At 37.4% G+C, this 16,675-nt stretch overlaps 1 protein-coding gene across 1 annotated transcript in view; it reads right to left on the bottom strand.

The window, feature by feature from the left end:
- CLSTN2 (calsyntenin 2) overlaps positions 1 to 16,675 on the bottom strand; it is a 227,323-nt gene that overhangs the window by 77,668 nt on the left and 132,980 nt on the right. Inside the window, exons 2-4 of the mRNA XM_059822699.1 lie at positions 12,898 to 13,093; positions 10,944 to 11,152; positions 3,123 to 3,272 (exon numbers count right to left, since the gene is read on the bottom strand). Of these exons, the coding sequence (XP_059678682.1) occupies positions 3,123 to 3,272; positions 10,944 to 11,152; positions 12,898 to 13,058 (520 nt within the window). The 5' untranslated portion in view covers positions 13,059 to 13,093. The remainder of the gene's footprint in view (positions 1 to 3,122; positions 3,273 to 10,943; positions 11,153 to 12,897; positions 13,094 to 16,675) is intronic.

Genomic DNA, 16,675 nt, shown 5'->3' with positions numbered 1-16,675 from the left:
GATACTAATAACATTTCAGAGTGGTCTGCTCAGAATGGTTTGACGTCAGTTTGGGTCAAGTTTGTTTCTGAAGTAGCCTTTTAATAGAGTGGAGGCTTGTTGTTTGCTGAAAATGTTTGTGTGGGAATGCTTGCTGATTGTATATTAATGTCCATCTTCATAGAGTAGGGAAGTAGCTCCTAGATTTAATGAAGACTTAAATGCTATTAGCCCAAGGGAATATTGTTTAAAGGATAGCACCTTGGCTTGTTGAGTCTTACTTGCTCTGCTATACATGTCAGTTGTGGAGTCAGCCTCTAGAAACAGGAATAATTTTGTACATTGTTTTACGTAAACCTATTCTTCCCTGTCCCACCCCTGCACAATGGAGGTTAGTTGACAGGCATCTGCATTGAAACTTAGTGCACTGAAATTTTTAACACTGAATTTGCATCAGACTACTACAATCTCTATTCACAATAGTCACAGAAAGAACTGCACAATATTTCAGATTACTAAAGCCAGGAACTTTTAAGAACTAACTGCCAATGCTATAAATGGACATTCCAAGTATTCATTCAAGCTAACACTGAAAACAAGAAAAAATCATATATCATATTTTGGCAACTTCTATATTATAACCAAAGGCTCAGAATATTCATCTTTTCTGTCAAGCAAAACATTGTACCTCCCTTAGTCATCCAATCTTTTCAAATATATCGTTATTTCAAAGAAGATGGAGCATACCTGCTGTCTGCCTCTTTGTGGGGAGGTCACAGTGTGACAGACACAGGGAAGAAAGAACAGTACAAATATCCTCCATTTCCAGTCTCTGGATTTCCTCTTTTGGTACTGCAAATACTACAGTAAGCTTTGTTTATTTGATCTTTTTTCCTAGCAACAGTTAATTTTTACAGATATTGGCTCAAAGAGGAAAACAACATCACCTATGTGATTATCTTCACCTTCAAAAATAAGTAGGCATAAAAATTTCATTGAGAGAAATGTAGAAATTGCTGGAAGTATTATGTTGCAGCTCATTTTCAATAATTATTTTCAATAATTAATTGACTTAGTAATTAAGAACTAAAGTCATACCTATCCAATTGTTTACCTAAAGACCTTATACTCTGAGTAGGCAAACACAATCCACTTGTACTTTGTGCCATTTGACCTGGAGACATGCCAATGAAGTGATGCAGTCACAGGTGGAAAGGTACAATTCCACACGGATGGCAAGGAATATGCTAGAGCAGAACATAGTGAGCTATTTCATATTTTTACCTTACCTATAATAAAGACCCATCATAAAACTTTATCAGATCAGAAGAGAGAATATTTGTGCCAAATGGCCATAGAAATAAACAAAAAGACAAATTCAAGCATAATGAATGCTATCAAAGCATATCCTTTCCTATCTGAGGTGCTTTAGACAAGCTTCTTTAAACTTTCTTATGTATTACATTCTTTTTTGAGAGTTGTTGCTTTATATATGCTATTTTCTCTATTTTCTCACCATCACACTAAAAATAAGCTGGCAGCCTCCCATATTAAATATCTAGTGTTAACCAAACCATCAGCCACATACAGCTCTGACCTCTAGAAGAGAAGAAAATAAATTTTGCCTGCATAAAATAACAATAGCTGAATTCCAGCTTTTCATTAAAAACTTAAATACCTTGTAAACACTTCACATAATCTAAGATGAACAAAGCATCAAAAAAAACCCCTTATTTGAGGTTGTTTCTATTACTTTTATTGGCTACTTGGTGTCTATACCCCCCTCATGGGACCAGCAATGACCATCTGTCCTATAATTGAAGCTTGAACTATGAAATAAGTATGAAAATATTGGGCAATATAAACACACCATTAGTAAGTATCTTTGCAAAAATTATTCAATCAATAAAATACCTAAATGGAAATAATATAGCAATTTAAAAAAATCAACAATTGCACCCATTTTAATACAAATTCCAAGCTAGAATTTGGGAGTATTTAATTTATTTGAGGTGACCCCATAAAATGGAAACAGAACTTTCTACAGTGTAAAGAGACCATATTGGTTTAACAGAATAAATCATGGGGTTCTGAACAATAAGATCAGACAGAAAATGTGGAAATAGTTCATAGGTATTCTATTTTAATAAAAATGCTCTTCAAAGTACTTGGGTGGGTGGGGAACTAGTACATCCCTGAAGAATTAAAACGTGGTTCTGCTCTAAGTGAGGACTGTGAAAATGGAATCATGATATTGCACACTTATTTCATTACAAGGTCCTCTAGCCCAGGGCTTCTTATTTTACAACGAAAACTTTTTTCCTTCTAAATGTCATTCTGCAAATTTACCTTCAAGTACAACAGCCAACCTGTTTTTTTTCCTTCTCAAGCATTCTCTTTAAAAATTGCAAGTATGAAGGTCAGGTTAGTCCTGAATGACATATGCATAATGTGGTTACGTCCAGTTGGTTTGTCCCTAATCCAGCCCTCATTATCATCTTAATTCCTTATAATTTGTGGCATGTCTATCTTCCTAGTACATTACCAGCTGGGTTTTTCTCCATTTTAGACAGAATAGACTTTAGATCATTACAATCTTTTTAGAAAATCAATTCCTACTGAAATGTCTCTATGAAGACAGTAATCAGGATAAAAAAATGCCTTTCACTCCTACTGCCAGTTGAGCATGACTTGCCGCATGCATGCACATGAAAGCTAATTCTGTACCTGGAACAAGATAATCTGAACAACTCTGGCACACATGGGAAAAGTACCTTCTCATGGTGGCTTCAAAAGTTTTATTTAAAGGAGTAGCAGGAAAAAGACAAATCAGAAGCACTTTTTTAACTTTTCAATACATTCAGATTGAATCATAAGATAGTTTATTAGAACAGAAATCTTTCTCTTTTTCTTCTAATCTGTTCTTTGTTCTGACTAGAGAAGAAATGTGGTAAATGTAAATAAATATGGGATTATTATCCACTTTTTTAACAGTCTTGGAATGAAGTAAGCATAAGAGATAGCAACAGTTTTCTATACCACTGCAATAAGCATTCTAGTTTCCTCACTGTGAGGTTGAGGGGAAACACCAAAGAAAAGGTATTTAAACAAAAAATTAAAATATATAAACTATTAAACCTTACCTTGCCAGCCTGGTTTGCACACTGGTTTGACATGAACTCGTACTAAGACATCTTCTGTTGCATGTTTTTGCCCACAGTCAAAAGCTGTTACCATTATCTCATACTGGTGCTCTTTATCATAGTTCAGTTTCTCAGTGTTTCTGATATTACCTATAGATTCAATATAAGATAGTCAAGCATTAATTTCTGAATGTTAAGTGTAAACAGACTATAACAATTGGGTCCTGATTAAGTCCTTTGTGACCAGAAAGCTCTTTGAAGCACATAGGACATCCACAGGCAGGACAGTTATGAGGAAAGGGAAGTATTTTCTTTCAATCCAGCAGATAGATAAGTTCTTAGGCAAATATAAAATGCTAGGGATATAATATGGGCATGTCTATATTAGAAAACATTTGTTCAACAACACTTTCTAATGTAAGACTGTAAGACTAATTAGAAATTACATCTTGAAATGTAAAGTATGAGTAGGTGCAACCTCATTTTTCACATCTTCCCAGAATAAACCACTTTAACATGGCAGCCACATTCCTGAGATCCACTGCTGAACATCTCCCCAGCCTAAGTATCTTGCTTTTTCCCTAAAGCTATTACTCTTTGGGTAAGGGAGATTTTTAGCCCTTTAACACCTTTCCCTGGGTTTTTAAAACAAGAAAAATGCTAGAATCACCTTCTACATTAGAGTGCTTAGCAATATTTGATATGACAGCACAGAGTTTTCACATGGAAAATAAAACTGCTGAACCTGACACATATATAAAGACGACAAATTACCTGTTTTGGGAACAAAGACAACTTTCACAAGGAAAGGGAAAGATCTTTCTCAAATTACCTCCTGCAGGATTGGAAGGTTACTGTGCAGAATGTATGTGTCTTTTAATTAATTGAGTACAGCATTTTAATTCTGTCCATTTCCACTGAAATGCACTTGCTCAAATTGAAACTTGAGACTGTTTAGTGTGTTTCACACTTTTAATCAGGGCTGTTTGTTACACTATCACTTTGAATGAGAATGTTTGTTCTAGAATTCAGGAAACAAACTTTGGATCAATGCTACACGTAACAACTGCTTTCAAGCATGGATCTGCAAAATCAAGTTGTTTGGGCTAAATTTGGAATGGGGAGGACCTGAATCCTGGAATTTAGTCAAATACAGTGATCTGATTCCTATAGGTGTATCTGTTGTTAGGCATGCTGGCATCATTTGGGGTTTTGGGTGTGGGGTTTTTCGTATTCAAATGAATGAGAGACAGACGAAAGCAGACGAATGGAACTTCTTAAATAAGTCTTTCACTAAACCTCCATCAGTACGACAAATAAAGACTTTTAGCAGGTATGTCTCTCTGAAGCACACTCCTTATCTTGTCAGAGCCCAACACTTTTCTGACTACTACTACATTAAAGCCAACTTCAGTAGTTTAATAGACACTGATGCAAAACTTTTCAGGTCAGGCCTGAAGGAAGGCTGCTTTTGCAATTATCACTGTCTTCTGAGTCAAAATTTGTAGTTTAAATAGACCATTACATCTGCAGCTATAAATGAGGCCCAATACCCCATCTTCTGTTGACTTTGAGTCTTTACCCCTCCCTTTCTGAGCAGGGCACGGGGGGGACAAGCCCTATCACTATTTTTATGTCTCAAATAGAGAAGCAGAATGACCTGCTGAACGCTAATATGAAAACAGTACTGTGTCCTACAGCCTCCTGGGTTCTCTCTCAGGCACCTCACCTTGCCAGGCATTTTCAAGTCTGCCATGCAGATAGCTCTTCCCGTCATAAAAGCAACTGCAATAATGATACCAACTACTTCATTATTTTTGAGTTAGTAATTGGCAAAACAATTTAATCTACCCATTTTACTATCTTGGGTTGCTTGATTAGTACCTGCCTAAGAGGATTTAATGAAAATCTGCCACTGTATACTTCATTATTCATTTAGTATCTGTTCAGCTGTTCTTTCCTTTCTGCATTATATTACTTCTTACATGAATCTTTATACTTCCCTATTTGGTTCTCCTTGGTATTATTTTAGTCCATAATCAGCAGAGATAATTCTCAAGAAACCAAAATTGTCTGAATCTACATTAGCAGACTGCTAGAATTTGCGTGGCACGTTAACTGTCCTCTAAGATTTATAAATCATTACAACATATTTGCATTTCACTAAGTCTGTCTTCTAAGATTTGTATTTCATTATGGTCTTTTAATATTTGGACTACAAAGATTATGACTATTAGGTGTTATTCTAGAAGGTCATTTGAATGTCTTGCAGATGTTATCCAATAGTTTATTGATTTCCTAACTATTCTATTTTTCTGTTACCTCTGATGCTTTATGCTTCTTTGTTATTTTACAATTTAATCAATATATTAAAAAGTAGACACAGAAGGGAAGCACTGTAAATACAGACTAATTAAAGTTTTAGAGACAACAGGCTGAGAATTTCTATTTACATCTCACCCATAAATAAAAAGGTAATCAATAACATTAAAAAAAGAAAATTTTAATGGGAGAAGTAAGTACTTTTCTACACAGTTCACAATTAGGCCATAAAATTAATTTTTTTCAGTCTTTCTAAATCTCTGCCTTTTCCTGGAAATACCCAGAGCTATAACAGATTTAAAAACCAAAAAACAGATGACAACAGGAATATAAAAATTCCTGCCTGAGGACACACACATTTATACCTCTATTTCTTCAGGGTCAGTTTTGGGGATAGTTTGATACAGACTTCCCTCTTATATGGCTGGCTGTCGTCTTATTTTGGAGCAGTCACAAGAACTGGGAAAGACTTCACTAATTTACTATGGCAATTCCCTCTTAAATTGCGTACTTCTTCCTGTGTGTATAAGAAGTATAAAACTGAATCTCCTAACTCTTACAAGAGATGAGGGCTCGCGTTGTTACGTGAGTGGCCTCTTAACTTCAGTCTACTCATAGGAGTGGCAGCTCAACATTCCCAGCTGCCAAGAGCCACCAGGAGCTGTATTTGATCATAAGTCAATTGAAGGATTAGAATTGCTTCTTGTCAAAAAGGTGCACTTTTCAATGATAAAAGGAAGAAATTGTGGTTTAAGAAGTAAGTATCATGTGCAAATGCTTAACTATAAAGGTTCGCTACTTCACTGACAAGATGAAGTTTGCATAGCTCCTAACACAGATCTCAGTGCTGTAAAGGATGACTTTGTGAGATCCTGTCCACATGTTCTATCAAGTTACATATCTTAGAAAATACCTGTACTGACTGGACAGATAAGTCAGTAACTCGTTTTTATATTGAACAATCTGAGCATGTATTTGTGAAGTGCTTCCCAGTGGTGGGTGGCAAATACAATAATCCCCATTTTAAAGATGAGAGTAGGTCAGAGCCATGACAGAATTTGTATCTATAATATCTAATTCCCTGATTATTTGACTACGATCCCTGACAAATGAAGGCAGAAAATGCATAAAAATGTTGTTCTGCTGGCATTACAACAGGTCTGTGCATTGTGATTTAATTTTTCTGTTACCTGAAAAAAGCCTACACAATATTGATATGATAACTGACTTCATGATTGGGATTATCTGCTGAGAAGACAACTAGAGTAAACTGCATGCAAAAGTATCTTAAAACATGTTACATCTTAGACCTTTAGTCCCAGTTCTTTGCATAGCAAAGCATAAATTTGTCCTTTGCCTTTACATGATTGTATTTTATGACCAAGAGTTCATTACCTTCCGAGTTAGGCTCATCATATACAAGAGTAAATTTTATTAGTAGTATGGTTTCATAACACAACGTAATTTTATTCACAAAGAAATTACATACCAAGGGTCAAAGTTACCAAATGTAAATGGGAAGCTTTATATTACCTACCATAAGGTGCCCAACTTACAAAGATCTACAAGAACTACACCAGAGCTTAATGCCGTTTCCTGTGCCAGTGCTGGGTGCCTATCCACTTATGTTTCACACAATCTGGTGATGTGAAGTAGACTGCACTGCTACAGTCTGGAGGGTTCACTCTTACTTTCTGCAAATGTTCTCTAATGTGTAATATAATTTTTCAAGACAAACAAAATGGTCCCTGGATTGATCTAGATAGAGGAATTAAGTTTTGCCTAAAAAGACAATGATCTGCCAAAAGAAAGCAGCTGATGGAATAGCATGTTCATCTTTCTAAAGACCTGTGTTTGTGGTTAGTTTCATAGGTTGGTGGTGAAAAAAATCCACCATCTGAGACTGATAATGGCATGTTTTCCTCACACCCTGCCTACTTTTGGGGCCCTCTGAAATATTTATATTTGATTCTAAGCATCTGGTTAAATACTCTTTCTGGGCAATGAAATTCCACATTTAAGTTACTGAAAAGCAGAAAAAATCATAACTTGCAGAAGACACAAGAACCTAGATTCGTTTTTCACAATGGGTAAAAAAAAAGCTATGAACAAAATCCTAACTAGCACAGTATTAACAGACAGTCCCAAGCATCTCATACATCTATTTTAATCATTCTATAGGTAACAAAAAAGGGCACAATGCCAAGAATTTGCACTGGAGAAAGTTTATATCAGCTGGCACAGAGAGACATTCTCAGCAGTGAAATGTGTTGGAACTAAGCAACATATTTCTGTCACAACATAGAAGTGGAACCATCTATTCTAACTCTGTCTCTAATCCCAGTGGGTTTAAGCAATTACCATTATCTTAAAAAATTGCAAATAACACTGCAATTACTGTTGATTGTGGCAGCACTGTTCTTTTAGTGAACAAATAGATCAAAAAATATTAATTGAATTCATGACCAGGAAACTGCAAGTATTACAACCTTATATGAATTATTCACTGCAGGCTTTAAAGTCATATTTAAATCAATGATTTTCTCATTGCCTTTACTGAAAAGCAAGTCCCAAGAACATGAGGACAAAGATGTAACCAAGGATTCCTGACACGTCACGTGCTTTTGATCCTGCCTGTGACTGTAAGACACCAATGGACACTCATGAGCCAGCTGTGCTGTGTGATAGGAGCTGAAAAGTCATAAGCAAGAGAAATGCTTGCTCTGTATCATGGTAATCTCAGTGTATTATTTAGAATCATAGAATCATTTAGGTTGGAAAAGACCTTTAAGATCATCAAGTCCAACCGTTAACCTAACCCTGTAAGTCCACCACTAAACCATGTCCCTAAGTGCCTCATCCACATGTCTTTTAAATACCTCCAGGGATGGTGACTCCACCACTTCCCTGGGCAGCCTGTTCCAATGTCTGACAACCCTTTCAGTGAAGAAGTTTTTCCTAATATCCAGCCTGAACCTCCCCTGGCGCAACTTGAGGCCATCTCTTCCTGTCTTGTCACTAGTCACCTGGGAGAAAAGACCAACACCCACCTCTCTGCAACCCCCTTTCAGGTAACTGTAGAGAGTGATAAGGTCTCCCCTCAGCCTCCTCTTCTCCAGACTGAACAACCCCAGCTCCCTCAGCCGCTCCTCATCAGACTTGTGCTCCAGACCCCTCACCAGCTTCGTTGCCCTTCTCTGGACACACTCCAGCACCTCAATATCCTTCTTGTAGTGAGGGGCCCAAAACTGAACACAGCATTCGAGGTGCGGCCTCACCAGGGCCGAGTACAGGGGCACGATCACTTCCCTGCTCCTGCTGGCCACACCATTTCTGATACAGGCCAGGATGCCGTTGGCCTTCTTGGCCATCTGGGCACACTGCCGGCTCATCTTCAGCCGGCTGTTGACCAACACCCCCAGGTCCTTTTCTGCGGGGCAGCTTTCCAGCCACTCTTTCCCAAGCCTGTAGCGTTGCATGGGGTTGTTGTGACCAAAGCATAGGACTCGGCACTTGGCCTTGTTGAACCTCATCCAATTGGCCTGGGCCCATCCATCCAGCCTGTCCAGATCCCTCTGCAGAGCCTTCCTACCCTCAAGCAGATCAACACTCCCTCCCAACTTGGTGTCGTCTGCAAACCTACTGAGGGAGCACTCGATCCCCTCGTCCAGACCCTTGATAAAGATATTGAAAAGAACTGGCCCCACTACTGAGCCCTGGGGAATACCACTTGTGACCGGCTGCCAACTGGATTTAACTTCATTCACCACAACCCTTTGGGCTCGGCCATCCAGCCAGTTTTTTACCCAGCAAAGAGTGCACCCAACCAAGCCATTTATCCTTGATATCTGTCACAAACCTGGTATGAAATCATGAAACCACTTGCGATTTGTGTAAGTAACCAGCCCCATACCAGCAAGTCATGTGGAGCTCTGGAAAAATAATGGTTTCAAACAGAAACATGGAAAACTTCCTTTTATGACAACATGGGAAATCTCACAATTAGAAAAAAATCCATAGAGAGGAAAAGCTTCTAGGGAATTGTACACAAACATCTACTTCCAAAGCCCACTTCCTGTAAAAAGTCCTTTGTGCAATTGCTCTGGCCAAAGATTACTGTGCCAACTCACCTAATTTACTTAAACACAAACATACTCATTCTGATTATACCTCCTATATAGTATACTTGCATCCCAATGTATTATAAAAAGATGGCTTTTTTCCCCAATGTCATTTACAATTTATCGATGCTAACAGGTTATTATCTTTTGATGCTCAGCTGCGCATTGTGCAAGAACAGCACAAATAAAGATGAATAATTTTTGAATAGAGGAAAGGGTTTTTATAAAACATCCCAACATGAAAATGACTGCTTAGAGAAAACAGTAGCTCCGTGCATGCTTTCAGTTTCCAATTTGGCCAAAAATCAGATTTAACCTCCAAAGACTATTCTCCTCCTACAAACAACATGGATTAACTGCTTCTGTTAGGAAAAATAAATCAGAGCATTGCTGGGCATGCACACAGGGTGCTTGTTCTGGGGAAACAAATTCTGTGAGCACAAGAATTTCCATTTTGAACTTCTGCACAAGTGTGCACTCGTGAATATCAATAACAAGGACTCTTACCTACAAAGTAATGCCAATATGGGACTGCTGAAGTACTTGAAGGACAGAGCTACTCTTTTGTATTGTCTGAAGCAAGCAGAGGAAGGAAGGGAGGATCTTCAACACATTTTTAATGCAGCCCAGCCACCTCTCCCAAACTCAGTGTCAAGTTCTGTGCTTTTCCCTGGTGACAGCTTGACTGGGAAAAGCAGGAAGCTGACAGACAGGGCCGCCAAGGTCAAAAATTGCTACATATGGAAAACTTAATATAGTTTATTATTTTTCCTATAACATATACATTAGAAAAACAAGTAAAATAAAAAAACCATAAAAAATTACACTACTTCTCCAAAGCATATTTTCTTCCTACCACAGAATAACAGATCTGCTTCAGGAAGCACCACAAATGGGTAGATCCGTGGACCCACACCCTGAAAGGTTTAACAATCAATAAACATATCCAGAATATTGTCAATTCTACATTTAGACTCTGCTCCAGAAAGTTCAAAAGAATAGGACTAACTATAAATCAGTGAATAAACCCTATTAGGTAGAGATACATGCTGCATTAGGAAATGCCATCACTTGGATGGGAAACTAGATCTGAAACAATTAAAAGAATGGACTGAGTGACAGAGAAACATACTGCTCATCTAAAACTGGGGGTTTAATTTCCACAGTAAATTACTGTGGCACTTTCTGACCAAATCTTACGTAAATGGATGGAACTTCCCAGTGTAACAATTCCTTCATTCTCAGAGATGAGAACAGGATTATTCTCTTGCATTAAAACTCAAACCAGGTTATCAGCTAGTATCAATAGGTAATTGCACTATCTACAGAAACCTGCTATTTATCTCAGAACTTACAATTGCTCCTTCTCCATACTCACCATTTCTGTCAATGGCAAAAGGAACATCAGTTGTGACAATTTCATAATTGCAGATCTGGCTATACTGTGGGGAACAGTCCTCGTCTATGGCTTCTACCTGCAGTATGCTGTCATAGATCTTTCCCTCTGTCACGGTGGCCTTATACACACTCTCCTTGAAAGCTGGTGAAAACTCATTGACATCCTTTACCTGGATATGGACCACTGCCCTAAAATAGGTAAATAAAGACATCAAAGAGAAAAATTAATTTATCATGTCACATCACTAATAGTTTGTTTTCAAAACACTTTAAAAGACTAACAAAACATATCTAGAAAACTACGTAAACATCTGCTAAAAGGAGATATTATTGAATTTCTATGTTTCATTTGCCCAATTTAATTACCTAGTGTTGCACTAGGTAAAAACCTGTTGCCACACCTTGTAGGGAGAGGGCTTCATGGTTCTCCCTATTAAAATTGGTCTGCCTCTTAAAATGGACCCCAGCAGAAAGTCAATGATATCATTCTATTGTAAAATGGGTTAATAAGCAAGAAAAGAGGAAGAGAATTATAGTAGTCTTATGTATTCACTACCTAAAAATGGTGAGTTTATGAACATTCTTTGATATTAAATAAGGCTCTTACCTTCTGCTGATTATAATTATCTAATCCTTTAACTAGTTACAACATTGTACATGTAAACCTTTGAGGGTCAAAAATAACAGGCCTTCAGTATTTAATGCGCAAACTCTAAAGGCCTTCCTTTAAAAGAATTTGCCATCTGGTTTGATAGGCAAGGTAACAGAGGGACAGAGAAGTGAAGGAACTTTCTAGATTAATGGCAGAGCCAGTAGTAAAGGTTGGAACCCCAGACAGCCTAACTTAGCATGTGGTTTACTATACAAACCACTACGAGAAAAATGTAACGAAGTCTGGTCCCGATGGGTCAGATTTCATTAGGTCAGGATTAGACCACAATTTTCCACAAGTGGAACGCACTAGCTTGTTACTGACATGTGAGGGAAAAACATCATAAAATTTAATTATGTGAGGCAAAACCTGTTTCTGTGACTTGATGGTTATTTGATACTGCAGGCTTCCTTCTAATTGTGTTTTCTTTTTAAATATCCTGAAAAAGTTCAGCATGCATTATAAAGCAAATTAAATTTTTAATTGTCATGTGTCCTGGATGAGCAAAGGGAAGAATGATTACTATTAATCATTTATTTAAGTGGCTTTCAGCAAAACGAACAATTGGTACAGCAGTCATACATTGACATGTGAGTTGAATTCATCTTTAATGACAAATGGTCTGGAGCTGACTTTCAGGAACTGAAGGGGAAAAAAGGCACTGTGCCACTTAAGCTTATGCAGGGAATTGGCTCCACAGTAAAAAGTACCACCTACTAACCTTCAATATCCCCCTCTTCCAGAGGATTTTAATTCCTCTGAGACTTGCTGTCCAAAAGCTGAGGTCAGAAACACTGTGCAAAGGCAACACTGTTGCAGCTTATATACATGCACATACTAAAAAAAAAAAGGGCAATTTCTCTTTTCCTACCATTTGAAATGAGATGAACAGAGAGAAAACCTGTTTAGAATTCTAAATATCAATTAAAAACTAGCTTCTATGTCCTGGATGGTCTGTTTAGTCAATGTATTTAATGTGAAAGCAAGAATGGAAAAAACCCCTAAAACTGAGATGCATTTCTCCACTTGAACAGGGATCATATTAAAAGCTTCAACCGGAACCATTGCAGAATGGGTCAAACTGCAGGAGGCAAAAAAGAAAAATATTTTCTAAAAGGTAAAAAGAACAAAAAGTGGATGGACTATTGCAACAATGGTTCATCTTGGGTTTATTTGCTTTCTATCTGACTACAGTATAAAAAGGAACCCTTCAATATGATCTGTACTGTAGAGCAAATGTATGCCAAAGCAAAAGAAAAAATTTCTCCTCATTTTCACCCACTTGTGAGATTTCTTCCAGTTTGTTCCACTTGGTCCTGATCCACAGTCATAGGCCTGGATAATGAATGTGTATTCCTTCTGCAGTTCACAGTCAATAGGACTTTTTGCTCGAAGACGACCTTCTCCAGATGTCTTGTTTAGCACAACAGCTTCGAAGGGCATTTCTTGTCCGTGGATTTTAAAAGCACAAATTTCACCTGTGAGGAATAGTATAAAACAATCATAACCAGGGAGGTCTAAGTCTTATGCACTAGAGTGACACTGGAGAAGATAGCACTCAGTTGTATTTCGCATGCTGTTATAGATGCGGAAGTACAGACTCAGGCATCACTTTTATAATACATCCAAAAGGGCAATTAGCCATGTGCTTGTACAGCATGATGCGGTGAGTGCAGCTCTGGTAACATACTTCTCTCTTCCTCTATCATTACCAAATGGTTTCTTAAAGCCCTAGAGACTGTTCCCTAGATATGGTACTAACATCAGTCGTGAGCTAAATTATTTTTGAGCTAAATGAAGACGACTGTATTTAGCTAAAGAAAATAGCAGAAAGAAAAATAGGTAATATTTTAGAGGTGGTCTTTTCTAACTGCTGTCACTCCTTCCTTGAGCTACTTGAGCTGCCAGGTGGTAGCAGATGTTCAGATTCTTGCAGTTTAGTCTCCCAACAGTGAAAAAACTAACGATGTAGAACATGGTCACATTCAAAATGTATCTCACTTTATTTACAGACATATATCATCTTTGGAACAGAAGTAGTTGAAGGAACACAGAGAAGTGTCCCTTCTGGACATCTCAGTCACCCACCCACATTCACACACTCATACATGAATGCCTTCTTGGCAGCAACTCACTCTGCCTCCGAACTGCCTCCTAATATAATCGATCCATAGCTTCTCTCAGAGGGATACTATATAACAAAACAGGTGATATAGCAAGTACTAAAAAAATTGATTTGGACACAAAAGACAACATAAAAAAATCTCATGAGAACATGAGTCTGGAAGGGAAAAAACCAACCAGTTTCTGGTGACCCTTTTTTAAATTCTTCATACTGATGGCAAGGATATGCACACTGAATTCATTTTTAGCCACTCCAGAATCCAACTTTAAAAATGAAATATTTATACAAAGACCAATGTGGCTTAAATATTTTTATGACACATTAAACACATGCCCTTTTATGAGCAAGTCAGTCTTGGGACATGCATTATAGATTCAAAGCTGTCTCCCACTCACATAATCCCTTTCCATTTATTTCCAATTTACAGTTGCAGCCTTTTGGAAATCTCCTTGCCAATCATATCTGAGTCAACTGCCAAATTCTAAATTAACTCTGAATCTGTGACCTCTAATTCAAGCCTGGCTCCTCTCTCTCTTTTTCTATTAGAATATATTGTTTATTTTTAGAGAAGAGAGTAGACAGTGACTTTATAAAAAGTGCTGGTGTTCATAATTCCTATTATGTGTGAGAAAGAAAAAAATGGGAAGGGGGTGTGTGGGGAGAGGGTAGGGATTATGTACACTTAAGAGTATAAATACAGGCTTTTTAGGATATTCCCTCAACTACCACCACATAGGTTTCCCTTTATTATAATGGGAGCTGAAGCTGAGCTCAGTTATATACATTGACATTTAGGCAGAAGAATCCTACGCTTAACAATTGTAATAAATCCTATGAATGTCTTTATAGGATCAGCACACAGTTGTTTTATTAATTTTGAGGCACTGGGAAAATACATTAAGTATTTGCTTGGACATTTGCTTGTTCCAACCCCTCACTCAAGCGGCATGAAAGGGTGGTGTGTTTTCCAAAGACAGATAAAAGACGTGCTCTTTTTAAGACTCTCTTTCGTTCACCCTCAATGAGCCCAAATATTTGGGCTATAGAAGAAGGAATGGATTTTACCCTGAGAATCAGACCCTGGAAAAGACTAATACTTTGCATATCCATAAAACCAGGCCCCACAATGTTTATGAACTGCTGCATAGGAAACAAAGCTTAAGATTAAGAGAGGGCTGAAGTGAAGCAGTTTGTTCAGCTTTGACAGTGGTCACTGACCACCGAGTTTGTATCTCAACGTTGTCACACATACCTTTGAAAAAAAATTATCCTAATTTCCCTGCAACTTCAAAATGAAAAATTAATCTAAAATGATATTGTGGATTTCAGTTTTATTTTAATTGAATAAGAAAATAACTGTAAATGTGGGAAGTCTAATGGAAGAATACTATTTGTTGTGTTCTGTAACAGTGGCCTTCATAGTTTCTTAACAAAGTTTTCCTCAGATGCACAATCCATCAACAGAAATCATAACTTCAGTGTTTTGTGTTTATTATTTTGTTGATCCACTGTTTGACTGTAAACAATACAGCATTTGCAGACATCCAAGCCTACTGTTCTAAAAAACAGAAGTAGCTCAGGGCAGAAAAAAAGTTCTCTCAGCCTTAATCTAAACATTTCTCACTTTTTCCTCTCCAAATGCAGAGGCCTGATGCAAAGCAATCACAGAAGCAGCACATGTTCTGACTAGTGCTCAACAAATATTTCAGAAGTTTCTATATCCTGCTCCTATGCTAGATACTTCAGCTTTAGATATAATTCTAATTTTGTCTTTTATATCCCCATTTGCCAAAGATAAAATAATGACAGCTGCATGGATATGGGGAGATATCTGTAAAAGCACTGCAAAAACCACACATACACTTCCAGATTCTGGCTACAGCAACCTACTTACATGAAAAAAAAATCATATATTTTTAAAAACTAGGTAAGAATTTTTTCAGAAGAAAGATTCTACTACTGTTTCCAAAGAAATTAGTTAACACTGTTGAAAAATGAAAACGTATAGTAATCATAATGATTCTAAAAAGATGCCTTAATGCCGATATCAGAAATGGAAATGATAACAGAGTTGTAACAGCTGTAACAAAGCAGAAAATTAAATAAGGTCCACATTTACACTGTGAGACACAGATGTTTACAGATATATGGAACTACTGCTACTAGGCATTACAAAGGGTGTCTTTAAAATACAACAGATACTATTTTTCATTATGAAATGGAACTACAAGGCTTTAGTTAAACCCAGCTGAGCTAACCCCAGACCTACATGATGCCAACAGGAATTGTGCCAAGCTTACATTATTTACTGGGTTCCTAGATACGTATTGTTATGTAACTTATTTGAGGGAAAGGAGACAGGGTCTCTCTCTTACTCAGGCTCACCATTTAAGTTGCAGAACAACCACATTCAGGACCTTGGCACTACCCACCTTCCTTCTCCTTTGTAAGGCTGAAATAATCAGAGTGCAAATTGGGACACTGTTTTCCTCACAACAGACAACACAGCAAAATATTAAGCTTTTTTCTTAATTTCATTTGAAAGGGTTCGGGAACAAGTGCATATAGGATCTAGTGATCATAGTGGTGGCAGTAAATTGACAAAATAGGGATAAGTTGGTGATACTACATAAAGGTAGAAGCACATCCATGAAATCCTACAGCAGTTGCGTCCAGGGTGGAGGGAAAATATCTCTTTTCCCAGGGCCAGGATATACATCCTGAGGGTTTCCAGTTGCTTCCTATAAAATCTTCCGGTTGCAGGTTTGAACTTTACTGAGAGTTGCTTCATTTTAATACATGTTTTAATTAAATTCTGGACATTATGGGTTTTTTTCAAATCATTCAGACTAGCATTAGCCATAAGTACCTATTAATTTTAAAGCCTACATTATTTTAAGTTGAGAGCTCTGGTAGAGATCCATATGTTACTACC

The sequence above is a fragment of the Gavia stellata genome, chromosome 11 (genome assembly GCF_030936135.1).
Source record: "Gavia stellata isolate bGavSte3 chromosome 11, bGavSte3.hap2, whole genome shotgun sequence".
Lineage (NCBI taxonomy): Eukaryota > Metazoa > Chordata > Aves > Gaviiformes > Gaviidae > Gavia > Gavia stellata.
This window is presented reverse-complemented; position numbering and strand designations above follow the sequence as displayed.